Raw genomic sequence first — 23,490 nt, forward strand, 5'->3', positions numbered from 1 at the left:
GAGCTGTGTTCAGAAATGACTCAACTCTACACCTTACTGTACATAGTGAGATACACACCACTGATTCTCACTGTAGTTACAGGTCATTCATATTAATTTGTTTATTAACTTTATTATATAAAATCCATGTTTGTATTAATTAATAATTTCTTAATTTTATATCTTAGTAATTTGTTTACAAAAGCTACTTCACATTTTATTTATTTTGTTAATATATTGGGGTTTGTTTGTTTCTTCTTTACAGCAGGCAGTTTTGCAGATAAAATTGGGCCAGCAGATAAAGATGCCAAAATCATCAGGAAAGAAACAGACACTGTTACTCTGAAATGTTCATATGAGACAAACAGTGATGAAATTGATCTTTACTGGTACAAACAAAATGCTAAAAGTGCACCACAGTTTTTACTGTATAAAGGCGCAAGATCAAGATCTGGTGAGGGGAGCACTCCTGATGATCATCGATTGGAGTCAGAAACATCCAGAGACTCTACTAAACTTATTATCAGAGGTCTAAAGCTCTCAGATTCTGCTCTCTATCACTGCGCTATTGAAGTTGTAGCACAGTAGCACAAAGTCACTAAAAGTCTTTACAAAAACATAACAATTGTATATAGGAAGCTTCTAAAACCACAGCAGATTAAAGGTGTTCGTTTTACCAAATTGTCAGTTAACCACAGTCACAAATAACATTTGTAGTAACAGATGCAGCTGAAAGAAAGATAAAATAATAATGAGGAAATAAAACTGACATTTTCATCACAGTAGTATACAAATAAGTCTACATTTTAAGCTGTACCAAAATATATTTTATGTCATTTCCAGATCTTTTGTGTCAGGAGTTACTGCTCTGCACTTTGAAGAAATACATTCATGAATATCTTTAATTTTTTTTCCCATAACCCACTATCATCAATTTCCATCTGTTCATTCATTTATTTGTTCATGTGTTCATACATGTACCTGTATATACTGTATGTACATTTGAACATCAGGATAAAGCTGATAAAGATAAAGGGATGAATGTATATGGACATTTATAGACGTGGGACTCTGATAAAATCATTAGTGAAATAAATACATGATGAGTGAATGTACAGATGTTGGCTGCAGCTGCAGGACACTAAGCATTTGTTTATATTGTGTTTATAAGGTAAAGGGGGTTGTATGTGATTAAACAGATTGGTGCAGAGAAATGGGAAGGTTTGGAACTAGGAGTTGGCGACCTTCAGCAATTGTTTGGAACCAGTACGAGCCTGTTTGGAACCCTTTGCCATTAGTTATTATGGATCAGTGGAGTAGTGCACAATGAGAGTTAGCTGTGAAAGCCTTTGATAAGAATGGTGATAGTGTGAGTGCTGTGCAAAGGGAATTTGGGTTTCATTAGTAGTTACTATGATTGTGTCTTGTATGTACATGCGTTTATTACATGGCTGCGTAATAAAAAAAAAAAACCACCTCAACAAAGTGATGATGCGTGTTGTCGAATGTCACGTTAAGGCCTCCTCACGATGCCAGCTCCAACAGCATCAATATTCTCTGGTGTGTGGGTCATTCGACAACATTTGGGAACGTTTTTTTAAGCTGAACCTGTTTCTTTAAAATGATCAGACATCCTACCTGGATTTGCGCCACACTCCATCACAATTCTTATAAAAGGTTTTACAGTGAACGCTCATTGTGCACAAGGCAAAGGGTTCTAACCAAAGTCGCACTGGTTCCAAGCAATTGCTGACACCCCAGGATCTCCAAAATGTCCCATTCCCTGCACTAGTATCAGAGTGATTCTGCTCTCTTGTGGTAGGATACACAGTAAGAGAGTCAGTGAAACACATCCCAGAGAAAGAGATCCCAGACTTCATGCATTTATGATTGCAAAGGATTTTCTTACTTACTGTGTATTAAATGTGGCAATTAAATTTATAATAATTGTAGCTTCACCACACCTGTATGTAAAGTACAATAGTGTGTTACAGTCTTTATCCTGGGGAAACACAAGATGGCGCTGTCAGTTATCTTATTGTAGGCCAAATACTAGAACAACATACAACCCTGTTCAGATCCTCCAGAGATGCTGCTGTCTTTAATCATGAATTGCATTATATTGTCTGTAATATTGTTTGTTTCCTGCATGGACAAGCACATGGGTGCATTAAATAAAATAAATCTCTTCTAATAGAGGTGTTTAACCATAAACACTACTAATTGTTTATGTATCAAATGGCTTATGTATCATTAGGGATAAATGTACAGGGACTAATTACTGATGCTTAAGGTTATATGCACAATGTATTTAATCTGTAAAGATGGAATCATGTCTATTGTTAAAAGAACTACAGAAATAATATTAAATTGAAGATCTTTATACAAGCAGAATTTAACAGAATAAGATCATCTTTAGCCTTTATAAAGGACTTTCAAGGTTACAAGACTACAAGCCTCTTAATAGGTGGCACAAAAACCTTCATCAGTATCAGGATTTCAGAGACCATAATCCCTTGTGAGTTACATTTTTGCATTTAGCTTACAACTTATCCCAGAAAGAAAGTGCTTTTTTATTTTTTTTTTTATTTGCAGTTTCAATTTTAAATGGTAAAATATTTTTCCCTTCTGGGGACAGAACCAGTGCTTCCTGGTGACAATGAAACATTATCAGCAGTGTGAGCTGCAGGAAGGTGGAGCTCCACAGGCTCCTGCACTAAACTGCACTCATTCCCTCTTTATCTTTCAGCAGCTTCCATCTCCATCATGCTGCTCTTTCTACTGTTACTACTGATGCTTTTTCTAGGTATGTTCATCTCAGTATTGGTTCTAATATGTTTAATATTTCATTCCTCATTTTTATTTACTTTCTCTTTTGTTCCCTCAGGCAGCACATCAATGCAAAAGCATTTTATAGCAGAAAAGCATGTTTCGGAAGGTGATGATGTCATTCTGCCCTGCAATTTAACTACTACTACAGGTGATTATGTACACTGGTATCGACAGTATCCCAAATCCAGACCAGTGTTCCTCAACTCCACCTTTATATCTGCTGCTGAAAAACAACCTGGAAACGCTGATAAAAAAACTGAAGATCTGAAGATTTCCTCTGCTGCAGTATCAGACTCTGCAGTGTACTACTGCGCCCTGAGGCCCACAGTGACAGGAAACTTAGCAACACTGTACAAAAACCTCATTCCAGGCAAAGGAAGTGTTAAAGCGTGCTCTAAACTCAAACACTGCATCTCTGTATTGGCAAAGATAACACTTTAATTTGTCATCAATACATGTACATTAATTTAAAAATTAAATTGGCTGGAAACTGATGTGTAAAAGGTAGAACAATAGTGTGTCTATGCACCTTTGGTGTTTGGAACCCTATTATAGATCAAGGACCCTGCTTTCATCCCCCAATGATACAGACTTCTTTGGGTTATGAATACTAAATAATTTGCACAAATCTAATATATATCTGACTCCAGCATGTACAAGCACTGAATAAATGGACTTTTATTCACCTACTGCTTTCACTTTGTGTTCAAGTTCCCTGTGAGGCTGAATATAAAGCCAGAATGCTTCAGTACAAATCAACAATCTGTCAGTAACAGTGTGACTGTGGGGTGTCATGTGATGCTGTGGGGTGGAGCTTCATGAACCTTTATGATGTTAGCATGAAGTACAGAAAGAATATTTTCATTCAGCTAAGAGCATTCATTCATCATGATTACTGTTATATTAATGTTTCTGTGGCTTTCACTAGGTGAGTTACACACTGACTTTTTCTTATTTCAGAAATATTCATAGTGATCCATTAGTGTGTGTTGATAAAAGAATTTGAGTCAAACACATCATTTTAAATAAATGTATTATATTCTCTTCTCTATGACAGGTGACTCCATGGCAAATTCAATAAAGCCACAATTTACTTATGAAGTTGTAGATGAAGGGCATAAAGTCACTCTGTTGTGCAGCTATGAAATACTCACTGGTACAACTGGAAACTACCTGCACTGGTACAGACAACATCCAAAATCTGAACCAAAGTTTCTTCTTTATATTTCTCAAAGAGGAGATTTAAGTCTAAACAATCCCCCAAGAATGACTGCTAAAGTTGATGATGGTGATAAAAAACACGTGTTCAGTGTGAGAAAGTTTAAGGAAAAATGTGACTAATTTCTCAAAGGTGTGTTGGTTTAAAACATTCAGTTCAGTTCAACTTTATTTGTTTATCAGTTGTAACAATAAACAGCTTTACAGAAATAAATGTATTATGAAAATATATTTTTCATTTATAGATCATTAGTTTATACCTAATGTTCATACCGGAATGGTCGAGGCCCTTTTTAGAGAGAGAGTGAGAGTAGGGAGCAGGTGGAGAAGAGCCTGGAGAGCTGGACATATGCGCTGGAGAGAAGGGGAATGAAAGTCAGTAGGAATAAGACAGAGTACATGTGTGTGAATGAGAGGGAGGGCAGTGGAGTGGTGCGGTTGCAGGGGAGGAGGTGAAGAAGCTGGAGGAGTTCAGGTACCTGGGGTCAACAGTGCAAAGTAATAGAGAGTGTGTTAGAGAAGTCAAGAAAAGAGTGCAGGCAGGGTGGAGTGTGTGGAGAAAAGTGGCAGAAGTGATTTGGGATGGAAGAGTATCAGCGAAAGTGAAAGGAGAAGTTTATAGGACTGTGGTGAGACCTGAGATGTTGTACGGTTTAGAGACAGTGGCATTGAGTAAAAGACAGGAGGTGGAGCTGGAGGTAGCAGAGCTGAAGATGTTAAGGTTTTCGTTGGGAGTGATGACAATGGACAGGATTAGAAATGAGTTTATTAGAGGGACAGCATGTGTAGGATGTTTTTATAGATAAGGTGAGGGAGGTGAGATTGAGATGGTTTGGACATGTGCAGAGGAGGGAGATGGGTTATATTGGTAGGAGAATGCTGAGGATGGAGCCACCAGCAAGGAGGAAAAGAGTAAGGCCAAGAAGGAGGTTTATGGATGTTGCGAGGGAAGACATGCAGTACTTGGTTTAAAAGAGGCAGATGTAGAGGACAGATGTAGAGGACCTAACAATAGAGATGGATGATCCACTGTGGCCACCACTGATAAGAGAAGCTGAAAGAAGAAGAAAATTAGTTTATCCCTAATGAACAAGCTAGTGGCTCAAGGAACCTTAAGAGGAACCTGATCTGTGTGACAAAGAAAACCCATTAATTATAGTTCCAGCTTTGTTGAGGTTATCAACTTTGTAGTGATGGAGACTTGATTAAGCTCATCCAACTTTTATTACTTTTATATTTGTACAAATAAAAATGTTTTATGTAGATGGTAACTCATTGAGCTCAACATAGTTTATATTGGAGACTCAGTTCACTGTCACTGATACTGTAAAGTGATGATCTGTACAGTGTTACACTACAACAGCAGCACTTCCTGGGTGTGGTCTTCTAGAGACGTGTTCCCTCATGTGTAAAGTTCAGCACATACAGCACTATTATACAGAATCCTCACAGAGCTGTGTTCAGAAATGACTCAACTCTACACCTTACTGTACATAGTGAGATACACACCACTGATTCTCACTGTAGTTACAGGTAATTCACTTTCACATTCAATTCCCTTTTTATTGTATTGTCTAATGTTTGCACTAATCTAATATTTTCTTCATTTCTGTGAATGTACACAAATGTCAAAAAAATACACAATTCACAAATGTGATTATTATTTATTTTTCACAGTGGGCAGTTTTGCAGATAAAATTGGGCCAGTGGACAAAAATGCCTATGTTTTTGGAAAAGAAACAGATACTGTTACTCTAAAATGTTCATATGAGTCAAGCAGCAGTAACATATGGTTTTACTGGTACAAACAATCTCCTCACAGCGCACCACAGTTTTTACTCATTGTAGGTGACACTGCCACTGACACTCGATTAGATTCAGACTCAACCGGAGACTCTACTGAACTTACTATCAGAGGTCTAAAGCTCTCAGATTCTGCTCTCTATCACTGCGCTCTTAGAGACGTAGCACAGTAATACAGAGTCAGTGAAAGACTGTATAAAAAAAATAACAATGGTTTATATGAAGTGAATAAAACCACAGATTAAAGATAATCCTTGTACCAGTGTATCAGTCAACCACAGATAAGAACAAATGTTGTGGTATAATGCAGCTGAAAGAAACAGAAAATAAAAAGCACACTTTAAAAAAGTTCACTTCAAACACACTAAATTATTCATGATTACAAAGTATTATATTGTATTTTGAATTAGAATAAATCTTTCCTGTCAGTTTTCTTCATGAATCTACATAATTCTTATGCATCAGTTAATCAGTCACTAAAGTAACATATTCATCATGAATGCACACACAAATGCATGTTACTTTATGGATGTTAGTTAATGCAGTGTCTTTTTGTCAGGATCATGGCCATGAAATTACTTTACCCATCATTCCCTGAAATCACATGACTTGGTCACATGTCTCTGATCACTAACACTTGTTCCTTTTCACCCTTAATTAACATGTACAGTATATTTAGGCTCAACTCACAGTTTGTCTCAGTATCTTACATGTTCTGACAAAAGCCTTTAATAAATTCTACAGCACTTCATTACTTTTTATATTTCTGTGCAATGGTTATGGCCGTGTTCTGAGATCTCCTGAGTGTGAGGTGAGAATACACTCGGAATTGGACTTTGGTCCTCTGCAGATCACCATGCACACACTCTTTCACACACTCATTCACACTTACAGACAGTTTATAACAGCAAATTTCCTACTGCAAAAAATAATGGGAGATTTGAGGCTGCAATTGGCAGAAAGGTGCTTCAACAAAGTATTAAGCAGAGGCTATGAATACTTATGTACATGTGAATTTTTATTTTTATTAAATTTTGTTATAAATTTGCAAAGATTTCAAACAAATTTCTTTTATTTTATTAAATTTTGTTATAAATTTGCAAAGATTTCAAACAAATTTCTTTTATTTTATTAAATTTTGTTATAAATTTGCAAAGATTTCAAACAAATTTCTTTTATTTTATTAAATTTTGTTATAAATTTGCAAAGATTTCAAACAAATTTCTTTTATTTTATTAAATTTTGTTATAAATTTGCAAAGATTTCAAACAAATTTCTTTTATTTTATTAAATTTTGTTATAAATTTGCAAAGATTTCAAACAAATTTCTTTTATTTTATTAAATTTTGTTATAAATTTGCAAAGATTTCAAACAAATTTCTTTTATTTTATTAAATTTTGTTATAAATTTGCAAAGATTTCAAACAAATTTCTTTTATTTTATTAAATTTTGTTATAAATTTGCAAAGATTTCAAACAAATTTCTTTTATTTTATTAAATTTTGTTATAAATTTGCAAAGATTTCAAACAAATTTCTTTTATTTTATTAAATTTTGTTATAAATTTGCAAAGATTTCAAACAAATTTCTTTTATTTTATTAAATTTTGTTATAAATTTGCAAAGATTTCAAACAAATTTCTTTTATTTTATTAAATTTTGTTATAAATTTGCAAAGATTTCAAACAAATTTCTTTTATTTTATTAAATTTTGTTATAAATTTGCAAAGATTTCAAACAAATTTCTTTTATTTTATTAAATTTTGTTATAAATTTGCAAAGATTTCAAACAAATTTCTTTTATTTTATTAAATTTTGTTATAAATTTGCAAAGATTTCAAACAAATTTCTTTTATTTTATTAAATTTTGTTATAAATTTGCAAAGATTTCAAACAAATTTCTTTTATTTTATTAAATTTTGTTATAAATTTGCAAAGATTTCAAACAAATTTCTTTTATTTTATTAAATTTTGTTATAAATTTGCAAAGATTTCAAACAAATTTCTTTTATTTTATTAAATTTTGTTATAAATTTGCAAAGATTTCAAACAAATTTCTTTTATTTTATTAAATTTTGTTATAAATTTGCAAAGATTTCAAACAAATTTCTTTTATTTTATTAAATTTTGTTATAAATTTGCAAAGATTTCAAACAAATTTCTTTTATTTTATTAAATTTTGTTATAAATTTGCAAAGATTTCAAACAAATTTCTTTTATTTTATTAAATTTTGTTATAAATTTGCAAAGATTTCAAACAAATTTCTTTTATTTTATTAAATTTTGTTATAAATTTGCAAAGATTTCAAACAAATTTCTTTTATTTTATTAAATTTTGTTATAAATTTGCAAAGATTTCAAACAAATTTCTTTTATTTTATTAAATTTTGTTATAAATTTGCAAAGATTTCAAACAAATTTCTTTTATTTTATTAAATTTTGTTATAAATTTGCAAAGATTTCAAACAAATTTCTTTTATTTTATTAAATTTTGTTATAAATTTGCAAAGATTTCAAACAAATTTCTTTTATTTTATTAAATTTTGTTATAAATTTGCAAAGATTTCAAACAAATTTCTTTTATTTTATTAAATTTTGTTATAAATTTGCAAAGATTTCAAACAAATTTCTTTTATTTTATTAAATTTTGTTATAAATTTGCAAAGATTTCAAACAAATTTCTTTTATTTTATTAAATTTTGTTATAAATTTGCAAAGATTTCAAACAAATTTCTTTTATTTTATTAAATTTTGTTATAAATTTGCAAAGATTTCAAACAAATTTCTTTTATTTTATTAAATTTTGTTATAAATTTGCAAAGATTTCAAACAAATTTCTTTTATTTTATTAAATTTTGTTATAAATTTGCAAAGATTTCAAACAAATTTCTTTTATTTTATTAAATTTTGTTATAAATTTGCAAAGATTTCAAACAAATTTCTTTTATTTTATTAAATTTTGTTATAAATTTGCAAAGATTTCAAACAAATTTCTTTTATTTTATTAAATTTTGTTATAAATTTGCAAAGATTTCAAACAAATTTCTTTTATTTTATTAAATTTTGTTATAAATTTGCAAAGATTTCAAACAAATTTCTTTTATTTTATTAAATTTTGTTATAAATTTGCAAAGATTTCAAACAAATTTCTTTTATTTTATTAAATTTTGTTATAAATTTGCAAAGATTTCAAACAAATTTCTTTTATTTTATTAAATTTTGTTATAAATTTGCAAAGATTTCAAACAAATTTCTTTTATTTTATTAAATTTTGTTATAAATTTGCAAAGATTTCAAACAAATTTCTTTTATTTTATTAAATTTTGTTATAAATTTGCAAAGATTTCAAACAAATTTCTTTTATTTTATTAAATTTTGTTATAAATTTGCAAAGATTTCAAACAAATTTCTTTTATTTTATTAAATTTTGTTATAAATTTGCAAAGATTTCAAACAAATTTCTTTTATTTTATTAAATTTTGTTATAAATTTGCAAAGATTTCAAACAAATTTCTTTTATTTTATTAAATTTTGTTATAAATTTGCAAAGATTTCAAACAAATTTCTTTTATTTTATCCTCTTAATGTCTATAATGGAAAGCTCTTGTCTCTGTCCAATCATCACAGAAGGATCAGGAATAGGGGTGATGGTGTCCAGACCATTGATGGAGAAAGCTGTGTTTCCATAGTGCATCACAGAGGAGTAGTCGTACGGCGTGTTGAGGTTTTTGGTGTTCATCAAATCAAAATTAGATGTTGTTGCTGGGTCGATGTTTTTCCAGTTGATGGTGACATATTTATCACGGTCGCTTCGAACGTGCTCGTGGTAGAAACCGAGTGCATGGTTCAACTCGTGCTCGACGACGCCGTAGTAAACACAGCTCAACCTGCTGAGAGAGACTACCTGAGAACCACCTGTTTTGCCCACATAAGAGTAGCAGCTGAGAGGAAAGAGAGCAGATGTGAAGAACTGACTATGACACTAATGTCAACATACAAGAATAGAATTTATAAAGTATAAAGAACGTCAAAGTCATAACAAGCATGTATAGGGTTTGTTAAACAATTTAATGGAGCTCACCCATCATTGTTCTTGATGCTGATGTAGTCAGTTTCATTAGTTCTGGGAACAAAACGAATGCAGGTTTTGTTGTGGAAACTCGCCATGGCATTGGCAATTACAGTCGTATCAGAAGAAGCTGTGAAGAAAATGGCCAATGCATTAATAAGAAAAAAGTAAATATGTGATGTACCTGAGTAATGTGAATTAAACAATATATTACTTACAGAAATCTGAGCTCAATGTGTAAGGAACCTTCACCAAGCCATTTGAGGACTTTTTCCAAAAACAGTTGTTGTAGAGGCAGACCAGAGCGTTCCTGCTTCTTTTTGCGAGTATGTCTCCCTCCAGCAGCACTTCACTGGATCCTTCATACAAAGAAACAAAAAGTGATAACCTGCTGATGATTAAAAATCAAATACAGTTCTTTGCCGATAAAATTTTGGCCACTGTCACTGATGCACACAACATTTAATCAAAAGAAATAACATCTTAGAGCAGGTTCTATTCCCAAATGTACATAGCAGTAATGATGCTGGTCAAGCGTGGTTGAGATCAGCAAGTTATCAGACCTTTGTTGATGGTGAGAATCCTAGTTGTGATGTCCTCCCCGTCAGGTTGGGTGAGATAGAGCGCTTGCGAGAAGCCAAGCAGCAGGGCTAGAATGGAGAGAGAAGCTCTGGACTCCATGATGATTCAGTGTGTAGAGATGATCTGGATGCTCCTTCACCGTTGCTGGATGACTGCATACTGCCATACCTGACTTTTTATACACATGGACACACAGCAAAACAACATGGTGTAGAATTTTAGGAATTAATGAAAGGCATCAGAGTTCATTGTCTAGTGTGTGGAACTAAAGGGTGGACCCTCTGAAAAAAACTTACTTTAATACTATACTGAAGCTGTGCTGGATTCAGGAGATTGTTTAGAGATTCTGTACTAATGGATGGATTGTAGCTCTTAATGTTTGATTATTTGTCTATGTTGCAGTGTCAATACCAAGAGAGTGACTTGTGTATGTTTAGGACTTACTGTTTACGTCAAGATAAACAACCTGGAAATCTTACAACGTGTTTTTGGACTAATTCTCTATTCTTACAAGGAGAGAAATGTAACCTCTATTGATAAGGAGGAAAAGCAGTTTAAATGCATCTGTTGTCTTTTACTATACAGAAACAGGTCCTGCACATTATATTTATTTACATATTCAGTAAATTGATCAGGTAGAGTCAGTTGGAGTTACTGATTTGGCTATAATGGAACCTGTAGAATTACTGGCCATATTCAGCTCTTCTGTCTTCTGAACTATTCATGAGGTGAAGCTATACCCTTTTCCTTCCTCAACTCATTTATTTTCTCTTAACAAATATAGTAACACATCTCTTTTTTCTTACAGATGATTCTCTGAATTGGGCAGAACAGTTGGTGTTCTGGTGGTCAGTCTCAGCAGATGTGGTTGTGGTTACTATGTTATCGTACCATGGTAAGATTGGATATTGATTCCGGAAAGCAAATGGTAGAATTTCTTTTGCTGTTGATCATGAGTTTAACATTAAGCCCTTTAAATATACAAACCACTTCCTAAAAAGAGCAACAACGTCAGCTGACTTTAGCTCAGTGGTGGGCCATCAGGGCCAGCAAAGCCTACTCTGCTGGACTAAACACTATCAGAAGCACTGACCTACATTTACAACCTAAATTCTAATATTTGTTCCATAAAATTGTATTAATTTATTCCCAACAGTTTATTCTCTTTATTTCATAGTGTTTCACTTGGCTGCACTGCTTCCAGTACGTGTATGTGGATGTTAGATTTTTTGTCCAATCAGATTTAATCCTCTATGTGCTACCATGTGAATATAATCTGCCCATGCCTTCAAAGTCAGTACTGCTAGACTTTTTACCCTAGACTTTCGAGATAACCTGTAATGCGGTAAGGAGGCGGAAGCCGAAGTAAACGCAAACAAAGTTTATTGAGAATACTCAGGAGATAATCCACCAATACTTGTAGTGAAGCAGTAATATCCAGTGGTGCGCTCCGGGAGCACGGTCCTCAAAGTTCTGTGAATGCAGAGACAGTTCGTGTAGAGAATCCACGGATCCGCGCTATGGAAAGCGCAGCGCTGGGCAGCAACGGATAAACGTGGTGCAGACAGCGTAAACATAGAAAACAGCAGGATCGGGGTAATCCGGGGTGCCGTTGAGAGAATACGAGTATATGCGTATACGCGATCACACAGACCGACATGAACCAACACATTCGATCATGCACAAACTGTGAATGAGAGTCAGCTGTGTGTGATCAGCATGACTGCGACGAGCTCGCCCGCACGGGAGAAGAAGCAGGGTGCTTCGGGGAATGCTGCCGCCAAAGGCAGCTTCTGATCTCTTCCCTGAAACTCACACTACAGTCTTCCTCCTTCAGGTTCCACCATCTTATTCTTTTTTCAGTCCTCATGTCTTCTTCCCCTCCAACACTATTCTACAGACCACCAACCGATGCTGTCTAGCTACACTGTCCCCTGACAACAGTTTTCAATCTCTTCCAGGTTCCATCTTCTACATAGAATATAGTCCACCTGTGTGCATTTTCCTCCACTCTTATACATCACCCTATGTTCCTCCTTCTTATTTAAATAAGTATTTACTACTGCCATTTTCATCCTTTCAGCAAAATTTACCATTGAAGTCTGCCCCAATCACCATTCTTTCACTCCTAGGTTCATTCTCCACCACTTCATCTAACTCACTCCAGAATTTTTCCATCTCCTTTATCTCACAACCTACTTGTGTTGAAAAGGGACTGATGACATATATTATCACCCCTTCTACTTCCAGTTTCATGTTCATCACCTATCAGAAACTCTCTTCACCTCCACTACACTCTTACTGCACTCTTCCTTCAGGATCACCCCTATTCCATTTAACCTTCCTTCCACACAATGGTAGAACAGTTTAAACCCACCTCCAATGTTCCTAGCCTTACTTCCTTTCCACTTGGTCTCCTAAACAAACAACATATCTACCTTTCTCCTCTCCATCATATCAGCTAACTGTCTTCCTTTAAGAGTCATAGTACTGAGGAGAACATTTCACCTGCACCTCACTCTCCTCCACTTCTCCTTTTCAGGATTCTGCCCTATACTAGACTACATTTCCTATCAACTACTGCACCTCCATGTTTCAAGTCACATGCTACACTTATCATCAACATCTGTTTCCTGTTTCACCTAATTAGTGTTGTCTGGATGTTCTAATCTGCTTGCTTTTATTCTTCCTGGAATGTCATTGTTTTCCTTAAGTTTATGGATTTCTTGTCTATGTTTTATATTAATAACTTTTTGTTTTTAATTTATATTCTCCACAAAGCAAAAGTCCTTCTCTATGTTATGATCCTTATTCAGCAATAATGAAATAAATACACTCAAATCATAAGAAAAAACGTATTTTCACAAAATAATTTAACAGCAGCACTTCCTGGGTGTGGTCTTCTAGAGACGTGTTCCCTCATGTGTAAAGTTCAGCACATACAGCACTATTATACAGAATCCTCACAGAGCTGTGTTCAGAAATGATTCAACTCTACACCTTACTGTACATAGTGAGATACACAACACTGATTCTCACTGTAGTTACAGGTAATTATTTCTTGGCAATTAACTAATTAATATATGACTTAATTCTCATTTTGAAACAATTAATTAGCTAATTTATATATTTTTTTTTCATAAAAATACTTCACACATTGATTTCTTTATTATCTTCTTTACAGCAGGAAGTTTTGCAGATATAATTGGGCCGACAGACACAAATGGGTACATCGATGGAAAAGAAACAGACACTGTTACTCTGAAATGTCGGTATAAATCAAGCAGTGAATACATTTTGCTTTACTGGTATAAACAATATCCTAACAAGACACCACAGTTTTTACTGTATAAAGGCTCAAGGACAAGTTCACATCTAAAAAGCACTCCAGCGGATCGTCAATTAGAGGCAGGAACAACCAGAGACATCACTATACTCACTATAAGAGGACTAAAGCTCTCAGATTCTGCTCTTTATCACTGTTCTCTCAGAGACACAGCACAGTAATACAAAGACACTGAAAGGCTGTACAATAACATTACAATGGTGTAGAGGAAGATAAAGATGGTCCTTTTACCAAGCTGTTATCAGGTAGCCACAGAAACATGTGTGGTTTCACACACAGCTTGAGGCTTTGCACAAGATCAGGAGTTGAATAGAAGTTATGCTCTGTACATTGCTGTTTGGTGAATTTACAAAGACTTCTTATTCCCAGCAGCTCTTTCTCTGTGCAAACTGAGGGATAATAATTAGACTGAGTAAATAAAAAAAAAACAAGAACCAACCAGAAAAACAAACAAAATCGTGTCTTTCTTCTTTCTCCACAAGATGGTGCAGTGAGCTGACATATTTTGCACAAAGTACTAGTACCCTGCTCACACCCAACCCAGAAATACTGATTTATTTAATAAAGAAGACTACTATGTACAATAAAATAGACTCAACCTGTTCTGCAGTTATTGATACATAGTACTTTTATATACTGTATAAAGCACTGCATTAAAAACAGAGGTTTACCTGATTTGGGATCTCAATATCTCAGTGCAGTCAAATTCTAAAGCATCTCTAACATTTTTATATATTCGATCAGACTGACAGATTTTACTTGAATGAATAAATATGTAACTGCAACGTGCCTATGAATCCTTTTTTCCTTTTGACCTGCATTACATTTTTGGCTCCAGCATGAACAAGTACAAGCACATGGGTATTGATCATGAGATAATGTAAATACTTCTAACATGATTCATGAGATCAGGTAAACTAGTTTTACACTGTGTATGGATGTGCTCAGGACTTGTTCCGTGTGTGATGCTGAATGTAAAACCAGGTTGTTTCAGTAAGAATCAGAATCTGTCAGTAACATTGGTGACTCTGTCATGTGATGCTGTTGGGTGGAGCTTCATGAACCTTTATAATGTTACGTATAGAAAGTATAGTAGTAATGTTTTATTCAGCTAAAACCAATCATCATGTTTTCTGTTATATTCATGTCTCTGTGGCTTTCATTAGGTGAGTGATACATGAATTATTTTGTTATTTTGTGCTAAATTTGTGTAGTGTTTGAAAAATCTGCCTTGCTTTTGATTGAAGTTTTAAAACATTATGTTCTCTTCTCTATGACAGGTGACTCCATGGCAGATTCAGTAGAGTCACTTGATGCTCATAAAGTTGTAGATGAAGGTGAAAATGTTACTCTGTCCTGCAAATACACAGTCAGCTCACAAGGAAACAACTTGTTCTGGTACAGACAACATCCAAAATCTAATCCTAGCCTCCTTATTAACATTTTGCAAAGTGGAACTCTAGTGTCTGAACTCCCACCAAGAATGGATGCTAAAGTTGATGATGGTAACAAGAAACAAGTGGATCTGATCATCTCCTCTGCTGCTGTATCAGACTCTGATCTATACTACTGTGCTCTGCAGCCCACAGTGACAGGAAATCCAGCTGCACTGTACAAAAACCTTCACATTGTTATATTACACTGAACACTGCCAACAGGGGGAGACAGTGGATTAGTGGTTGGCATGTTTGTTTGCACCTTTGAGACTGAGGGTTTTGAATCTCACCTCCACTGTGTTGGAAGAATTTGTTTCCACTGTGCCTCAGATGTTTCCTCCACCAACCCAAAGACATGCCTTGTTGGCTGAATGTTGTCCAAATAATCTGAATCATGTGAATGTGTGTGAGTTTGTATGATTGTGTCCTACAATGGACTTAAAAAAAAAAAAAAAAAAGTCGTATCTTTAAACAAGTGACTTCAACAGCTTTAATTAAATTTTATTTGTGAAGACGTTTTAACAATAAACATTCTTTCAAAGTACTTTAACAGAAATAAATAAATTACAAGAATAGATAGATAGATAGATAGATAGATAGATAGATAGATAGATAGATAGATAGATAGATAGATAGATAGATAGATAGATAGATAGATAGATAGATAGATATTTAGTTTATCACTAATGAATAGGAAAAGGAAAAATGTATCTTCAAAAATACATCTGGGTGACAACGAATATCCATTCATTATACTTACAGCTTTATTGACTGTTTAACTGAACACTGATGGAGACTTGATTCAGCTAATTTAACTGTTCATGCAAATTGTAGCTCAAAACCATTGTAGCAGACTGTTTATATTATTTACAGTCCAAATCCATTTTCATGGTTCCTGAGTTTAAATCATCAGTTCTTGAGGGTAAACATCCCTAAAATAAAAATCAGTTAAAAACATGTTAATAATTTAACGTGCTGAATGTTGGAACTTAATTATGTTTTACAGCTGATTATCTTAAAGACAAATCACTTGAAGAATGAAACGTTAAAAAAGCAGAATCATCTTGTCTTTGTTTATTTATTATTTCTTACTTTTAGTATCTGATATTCATCTATACCACCTTTTCAACATTATCAGAAAATTCAGTACAACATGGACATTGAAAAATATCACATCATAAACTTTCTGATCAAATCTCTAAAATTTAGATTAGTTTAAACTTCACATGAAATGAAAAAAAAAAAACACGACTACAAACTGAGGGATTGATGACAGAATGGTCATGACTACACCTCAGTAAAAGTGGGCGGAGCTCGATGTGGTGAGATACAGTTTAGACAGTTTCACAGAGATACTGACATTTATATCTACTGCAAGACACAACCATCATGTTCCTCTTCTTTCTTTTCATAGTTGTTCAAATCATTGGTAAGTCTTTATATTCTACACAAACTTTATGTGGATGCTGGAGATTTGTACTGAAACATAAACATGATGATTCAGTTTGTCCTTAAGAAATAACATTGGAAACATTTGTTGTAATGTGTTTACAGCAGGAGCTGCTGGCAGCAGCATTACACCAGAACAAACCATCATATCTTCACCTGAAGGCAGTAACACCACACTGACCTGCACATATGATGACTCAGCTGATTATCTCCACTGGTATCAACAAAAACCTCAATCAAGACCAGAGTTTCTTCTGATGATTTCTAAATCCTCAGGTTATGTGACTAGAGCTGAACAACTTGACCAAGAATATCCATCAGACTTCATAAAGACAAAAAGAAAGTAGATCTGGAGATCTTTCCTGCTGCAGTATCAGACTCTGCACTGTACTACTGCACCATGGAGCCCACAGTGACACAAAACTCATACACACTGTACAAAAAGTGAAGCTTTGTTCATCTTTCAGTAGGGGGAGCTGTTCACCTGTTTCATTCAAATACAGGTTTCTGTCTTAGACTTGGATTGAGACTATAAGCAGTATTAATGAAATCATGAACAATAAATCATTTTATTCGGGAAATAAACATTTTTTAGTGAAGAAAATAACTGAATATTTTTATTTCCTCTAAAATATATATTACACAAGTCATGTTGCTGCTTTATGAGCACAGTGTACAGTATATTAAATTTTGCACTACTTTGGTTTTATGGAAGTTACACTAGCAAATATTTATATTTCTACACAGGCCTTTAACTTCAACAGACAGGTGAAGTCAGATGCAATATGTTGATTATCATTTTACACTGATACTGTAAAGTGATGATCTGGATGAAGTTACACTACAACAGCAGCACTTCCTGGGTGTGGTCTTCTAGAGACGTGTTCCCTCATGTGTAAAGTTCAGCACATACAGCACTATTATACAGAATCCTCACAGAGCTGTGTTCAGAAATGACTCAACTCTACACCTTACTGTACATAGTGAGATACACAACACTGATTCTGGAGAGGGCGGCTACATTCACAGTTGTCATGAATATGTATTACCATGCAGAAAAAAGGTGGAGCTTGAGGTGGTGAAGTTCAAATAGTCATCACTGTCATTATTTGTAAGCTGGAGGTCTGAAGTAAACCCTCAGGATCACAATGTTATTCCTCTTCCTGCTTTTCCTCACTGATATTGGTAAGTCTTATACATTACACTTCATTTTTTTATTTTATTTTATAATACAGAAGAAGCACAATTTCAATGTAAGTTATTGCCTGGTAATATTTTTTTATAGCAGAAGCTGCTGACATCAGCATTAAACCAGACCAAACCCATGTATTTTCAACTGAAGGCAGCAACATCACACTGTCCTGCACATATACTGGATCAATCTGGAGTCTCCACTGGTATCGTCTAAAACCTGAATCAAGACCAGAGTTTCTGCTGCTAATTAATGAAGCTAGTGGACATGTCACAGAGGCTCATCCACCTCGTCCTCAATTTTCCATCACAAATACTAAAACAGAGGAAAAGAAAGTGGATCTGCACATCTCCTCTGCTGCTGTATCAGACTCTGCACTGTACTACTGCGCTCTGACGCCCACAGTGACAGGAAACCCAACTCCACTGTACAAAAACCTCTACACATGACTGCAGCAGATTCATGCTTTTCTCACTAGATGGAGCTGTTTACATGTTTACATTTACTTCCAAGATCTCGACTACACCTGTTCTTCTGTCATACACAATGTTTGTGTTATCCGAACTCCTGCTCTGTTTTTTCTTAGTAACGAGCCTCAGCTATAATCTACACACTGTCAGCTTGATTTCACAAAACTAAAATTCTCATTAAATATCATTTCTTTACAAAAGCAATATACCTTCTGTATCAAGAAGACTGAGCTCAGAGTAAAGAAAAGGAGAAGAGACACAAAACAGGAAAACAAAATGAGAAATGAAGAAATTAAAATCAGAAAGTTTAAATCAGCTGTATAAGTGATGGGTTTTACTGGAAACCAGTACAGAAGTCTGTACTTTTTTTGTCCAGTAAGGTTCAGAAGTCCAGTGCTTCTGTCTGATATTAATTTATGGTTCTGAATATATAAATTGTGAGATGTGCCTCTGTTTTCTGATCACTGTCACATATATTATTGAGCCAAAATTCTATCCTTCACACATAAATAAAGAAATATAAACTAAAGTAAATAATAAACAAAAGTGTGCAGAGGTTTATGTACAGTATGTTTGTTAAATCATGAGATACAACATATCCAAAAGATGCATTGTGTTGATCAGCAACAGTGGAATAGTTGTGAGTTGTAATGAAGTCTCAATTAACTTTCACTTATACTGTAAAGTGATGATCTGGTCAAAATGAGGAATGAAGAAATTAAAATCTGAAATGTTATTTTATTATTATGATTATAATGATGACAGAACTGTAGACAGTATTACAGCTCTGACTTGATATTTGTACATTTATATGATTAAATAAAATATAATAATAATACATTTAAGATGTAAATAATTACAGGTTTGTGCTGAGGAAATGTACATTGTAAATACAGTAATTATCTATTTGTAGTTATATTTTTTTGTAAATTGTATAGAACATAATGAATGTATATGATTTGTGATTTTGGACTTTGAGTAACATTTCTGATTATTTCATTAAAGCAAACTAACTGATAAAGATGGGATTCGAGCCCACACATTCAGAGTACAATGGATTAGCATTAGTCCATCGCCTTAACCACTCGGCCACCTCGTCCTTTGATTTTATTTGCACGTTTTACGTGTTGAGTCTAACACCATCTACAGACAAAATACTTTTTGACCTTATGCACGATGCCACAGTTTGACACACTGAGATCAAAGGGATGTGTTTTAATGGATTTAAAGTTGGTCCTCATCTGACACAGCCCTTTGTGATCAGGTTTCAACATCTGTTTCCCATATGGTCTAGCGGTTAGGATTCCTGGTTTTCACCCAGGCGGCCCGGGTTCAACTCCCGGTATGGGAAACTTTATTTTTGCTTCAATAAGGGCATTGAATTCTGCATCCACTTTGCTCGAGGAGCCACAGCTACCCCAGCTGGTATTAGAGTCATGGCATGGTGCTTTCAACATAGCACGCTAAATCTGACTTTGGCCACGTTTTGCATCACACTTGTGAGTTGACTTTCACAAAGCTCAACGCTGTACACCATTGAAATGGTTACCAGAAGGAAAGACGAATGAGGTGAACAGCTCCCAGTGTGGCCCATGTCATCAGCCAGTAGTTTACATTTCAGGGCAAACATCACTTACCGCTGATTAGTAACAATGTTCATTTCATCTTCAATAGAAAGTCTTGATTTCTGTTTCTTTTACTACAACATTTACTCAATCCAGGACACATTACACACACTGTGCACACTTCCCTTTAAGCCCTAATGGCTCACTGATATCTTTATAGCGTCACCAAGAGCAGCAGCTGGTTTGTTCCTCACCTCAGTGAAATACCTCAGAAAATGTTTGTTATAATGTTTAATATACAGATTTTTTTACATAATTTAAATACATCCTAAATTAATTTGTTTATATTTATTTTTATAGTGGACTATTGTTAAAATTATTATAATTACATCATTTTCATGGTTTGTGTTTGTTTATTATGTGCTCAGGACAGATTCCCCGTGTGATTCTGAATGTAAAGTCAGTATGTTTCAGTAAAAACCAACAATCTGACAGTAACATTGGTGACTCTGTCACATGATGCTGTAGGGTGGAGCTTCATAAACTTGTATGGTGTTAACATATTAGAGTACAGAAAGAGCTCAGAATATTTTTATTCAGGAAAAAACATTCATCATGTTCACTGTTATATTTACGTGTCTGTGGCTTTCACTAGGTGAGTTATATATTAATATTTTTTGTTCCTTCAATATGTTAAGTATTGAATTAGTGATAAATGAGTGTGTGGTGAGGAGAAAAAGCAGAATGTAAGATTATTTATCTATTGCCGTGCACACATTAAAAGTTAAATGCATTATGTTCTCTTCTATAACAGGTGACTCAATGGGAGATTCAATAAACCCAAGATTCACTCATGAGGTTGTAAATGAAGGTGATGATGTTACTCTGTCCTGCAACTACAGCACAAGTGCTACATACAGCTACCTGCACTGGTACAGACAACATCCGAAATCTAACCCTGAGTTCCTTCTTTATATTTATGATTTAAGTGGAGATAAAAGTGACTCCATTCCACCACGTCTGGATGTTAAAGTGGATAAAACTAATAAACAAGTGGATCTGATCATCTCCTCTGCTGCTGTATCAGACTCTGCTCTATACTACTGTGCTCTGGTGCCCACAGTAACAGGAAATCCAGCTGCACTGTACAAAAACCTCTACATTGTTTGGTTGGCAGCATTACATAACATTGGAGACAGTGGCTTAAAGGTTGGCATGTTTGCTTTGCACTGTTGAGACTGATATTTTTGAAATTCAACTCAACTGTGTGTGTATGTGTGTGTGTGTGTGTGTGTGTGTGTGTGTGTGTGTGTGTGTGTGTGTGTGTGTGTGTGTACGAGTGTGCTCTACAAAGCAGTTTGTTGTATTTCTAGACAAGTTTTTAAAACTGGCTTCTTCACAAGTGCAGTGTTCATCTTCTGAAGGAAAAATATTAATCATTTCTCAAAAGGTTTTTTTTTTCTCAAAAGTTGTTTGAAACATCCAGTTCAATAATTTTTTTATTTGTATAGATGTTTTAACAATATACATTGTCCCAAAGCAGCTTTACGGAAATAAATTATTTCCAAATATGTATTTAAAATTTATTGATTATTAGTTTATCCCGAATGAATAAGCCAGTGGCTGAAGAAACCTTGAGAGGAACCCATCCTTATCTGGGTGACACCAAATATCCATTCATTTTAGTTTTATCTTTGTTGAGGTTTTCAACCATTTACTGATGGCAACTGCAGCCCAAAACCATTGTAGCAGACTGTTTATATTAATTATAGACCAAATCCATCTTCACTGTTCCTCAGTTCTTGAGTAAGAACAACCCTAGAATAAAGATCAGTTAAAAACATGTCTCCGGTCTGCACCATGTGACTTTTTCTGTAGTTCTGTGTATCACTAAACTTTAATAATAAACAGTTTCAATACTCAATAATCTGATTAAATACTAACTACATACTTCCTCACAACCCAATTCACTAATACAGAGAACACCTTAGGAAATTGTAATATTTAAGTTATTATTACTTATTATTTGACACATAATATCGGATATTCTTCTATACCACCTTTTCAGCATTGTCAGAAAATTCAGCACAACATGGACATTAAGAAAATTAACACACATCATAAACTATCTGAACAAATCTCTAAAATATCCCTGTATTTACATTTAATATTTACTTTAATTATTTGATTTAAAAATAAATACAAATCTTTGTAATTTCACATGAAATGAGGGCAGAATTTACACGACTACAAACTGAGGGATTGATGACAGAATCGTCATGACTACACCTCAGTAAAAGTGGGCGGAGCTCGATGTGGTGAGATACAGTTTAGACAGTTTCACAGAGATACTGACATTTATATCTACTGCAAGACACAACCATCATGTTCCTCTTCTTTCTTTTCATAGTTGTTCAAATCATTGGTAAGTCTTTTATATTCTACACAAACTTTATGTGGATGCTGGAGATTTGTACTGAAACATAAACATGATGATTCAGTTGGTCCTTAAGAAATGAAATTAGAAATATTTGTTGTTGTAATGTGTTTACAGCAGGAGCTGTTGGCAGCAGCATTACACCAGAACAAACCATCATATCTTCACCTGAAGGCAGTAACACCACACTGACCTGCACATATGACGACACAGCTTATTATCTCCACTGGTATCAACCAAAACCTCAATCAGGACCAGAGTTTCTGCTGATGATTCAAATATCCTCAGATTATGTCACTAGAGCTGAACAACTTGATCCACGAATATCCATCAGACTTCGTAAAAAAGAAAAGAAAGTAGATCTGGAGATCTTTCCTGCTGCAGTATCAGACTCTGCTCTATACTACTGTGCCATGGAGCCCACAGTGACACAAAACTCATACACACTGTACAAAAAGCCTTTTTTCTCTCCCAGTAGGGGGAGCTGTTCACCTGTTTCACTTAAATACACTCCTCTGTCTCAGTTCCAGGAGTTTAATGTTTATTTGATATGGTTGGATATCAACAATCATCATCTTACACATGCTAATAATGTGAATTGTTTAAACAATTATGCAAGAAATTTCCCTACAATTGATAATCCTATAAATGAATTAATGAATTCAAATTTACTATAAACTATTTATTTATATCTTTAAAGCTGCTTTGGGAAGTTTAAATACCAAACATTTATATTTCTGCGAAGACCTGTAACTTCCAAATACAGGTGAAGTCAGATGCAGTGTGTTGATTATGATTTTACACTGATACTGTAAAGTGATGATCTGGATGAAGTTACACTACAACAGCAGCACTTCCTGGGTGTGGTCTTCTAGAGACGTGTTCCCTCATGTGTAAAGTTCAGCACATACAGCACTATTATACAGAATCCTCACAGAGCTGTGTTCAGAAATGACTCAACTCTACACTTTACTGTACATATTGAGATACACAACACTGATTCTCATTCTACTATCAGGTGATTAATATTTATAAATTTATTATGTACATATTCACAATTTTTTTAAATATATTAGGCTATTTATTTCTTGTAATAATATTAAAGATGTTTTC

The 23,490-nt window shown here is 34.3% G+C and overlaps 1 protein-coding gene, 1 long non-coding RNA gene, 1 other non-coding gene and 1 gene segment (V, D, J or C); 3 read left to right on the plus strand and 1 right to left on the minus strand.

Annotated features, from left to right (window-relative positions):
* Positions 1-9,399: 9,399 nt before the first annotated feature.
* On the minus strand, positions 9,400-10,675 carry LOC124387889 (hatching enzyme 1.2-like). The gene is made up of 4 exons (XM_046852506.1): positions 10,464-10,675; positions 10,119-10,259; positions 9,913-10,030; positions 9,400-9,772 (listed from the first exon to the last, which is right to left on the minus strand). Exons 1-4 carry the CDS (start codon positions 10,579-10,581, stop codon positions 9,400-9,402), a joined length of 750 nt encoding a protein of 249 aa, XP_046708462.1. The 5' UTR covers positions 10,582-10,675.
* Positions 10,676-14,945: 4,270 nt separating this feature from the next.
* On the plus strand, positions 14,946-15,485 carry LOC124387895. The segment is given in 2 exon segments: positions 14,946-14,994; positions 15,109-15,485. Coding segments are annotated over 2 exon segments (405 nt in total).
* A 1,165-nt stretch (positions 15,486-16,650) lies between these two features.
* Positions 16,651-16,976, plus strand: LOC124387913. The gene is made up of 2 exons (XR_006926281.1): positions 16,651-16,693; positions 16,819-16,976. It is a non-coding gene; the product is annotated as an uncharacterized LOC124387913 (long non-coding RNA).
* Positions 16,977-19,654: 2,678 nt separating this feature from the next.
* On the plus strand, positions 19,655-19,726 carry trnae-uuc. Its single transcript has one exon. It is a non-coding gene; the product is annotated as a tRNA-Glu (tRNA).
* The last annotated feature ends 3,764 nt before the right edge of the window (positions 19,727-23,490 follow it).

This window comes from Silurus meridionalis, chromosome 6 (genome assembly GCF_014805685.1).
Source record: "Silurus meridionalis isolate SWU-2019-XX chromosome 6, ASM1480568v1, whole genome shotgun sequence".
Taxonomy (NCBI): Eukaryota; Metazoa; Chordata; class Actinopteri; order Siluriformes; family Siluridae; genus Silurus; species Silurus meridionalis.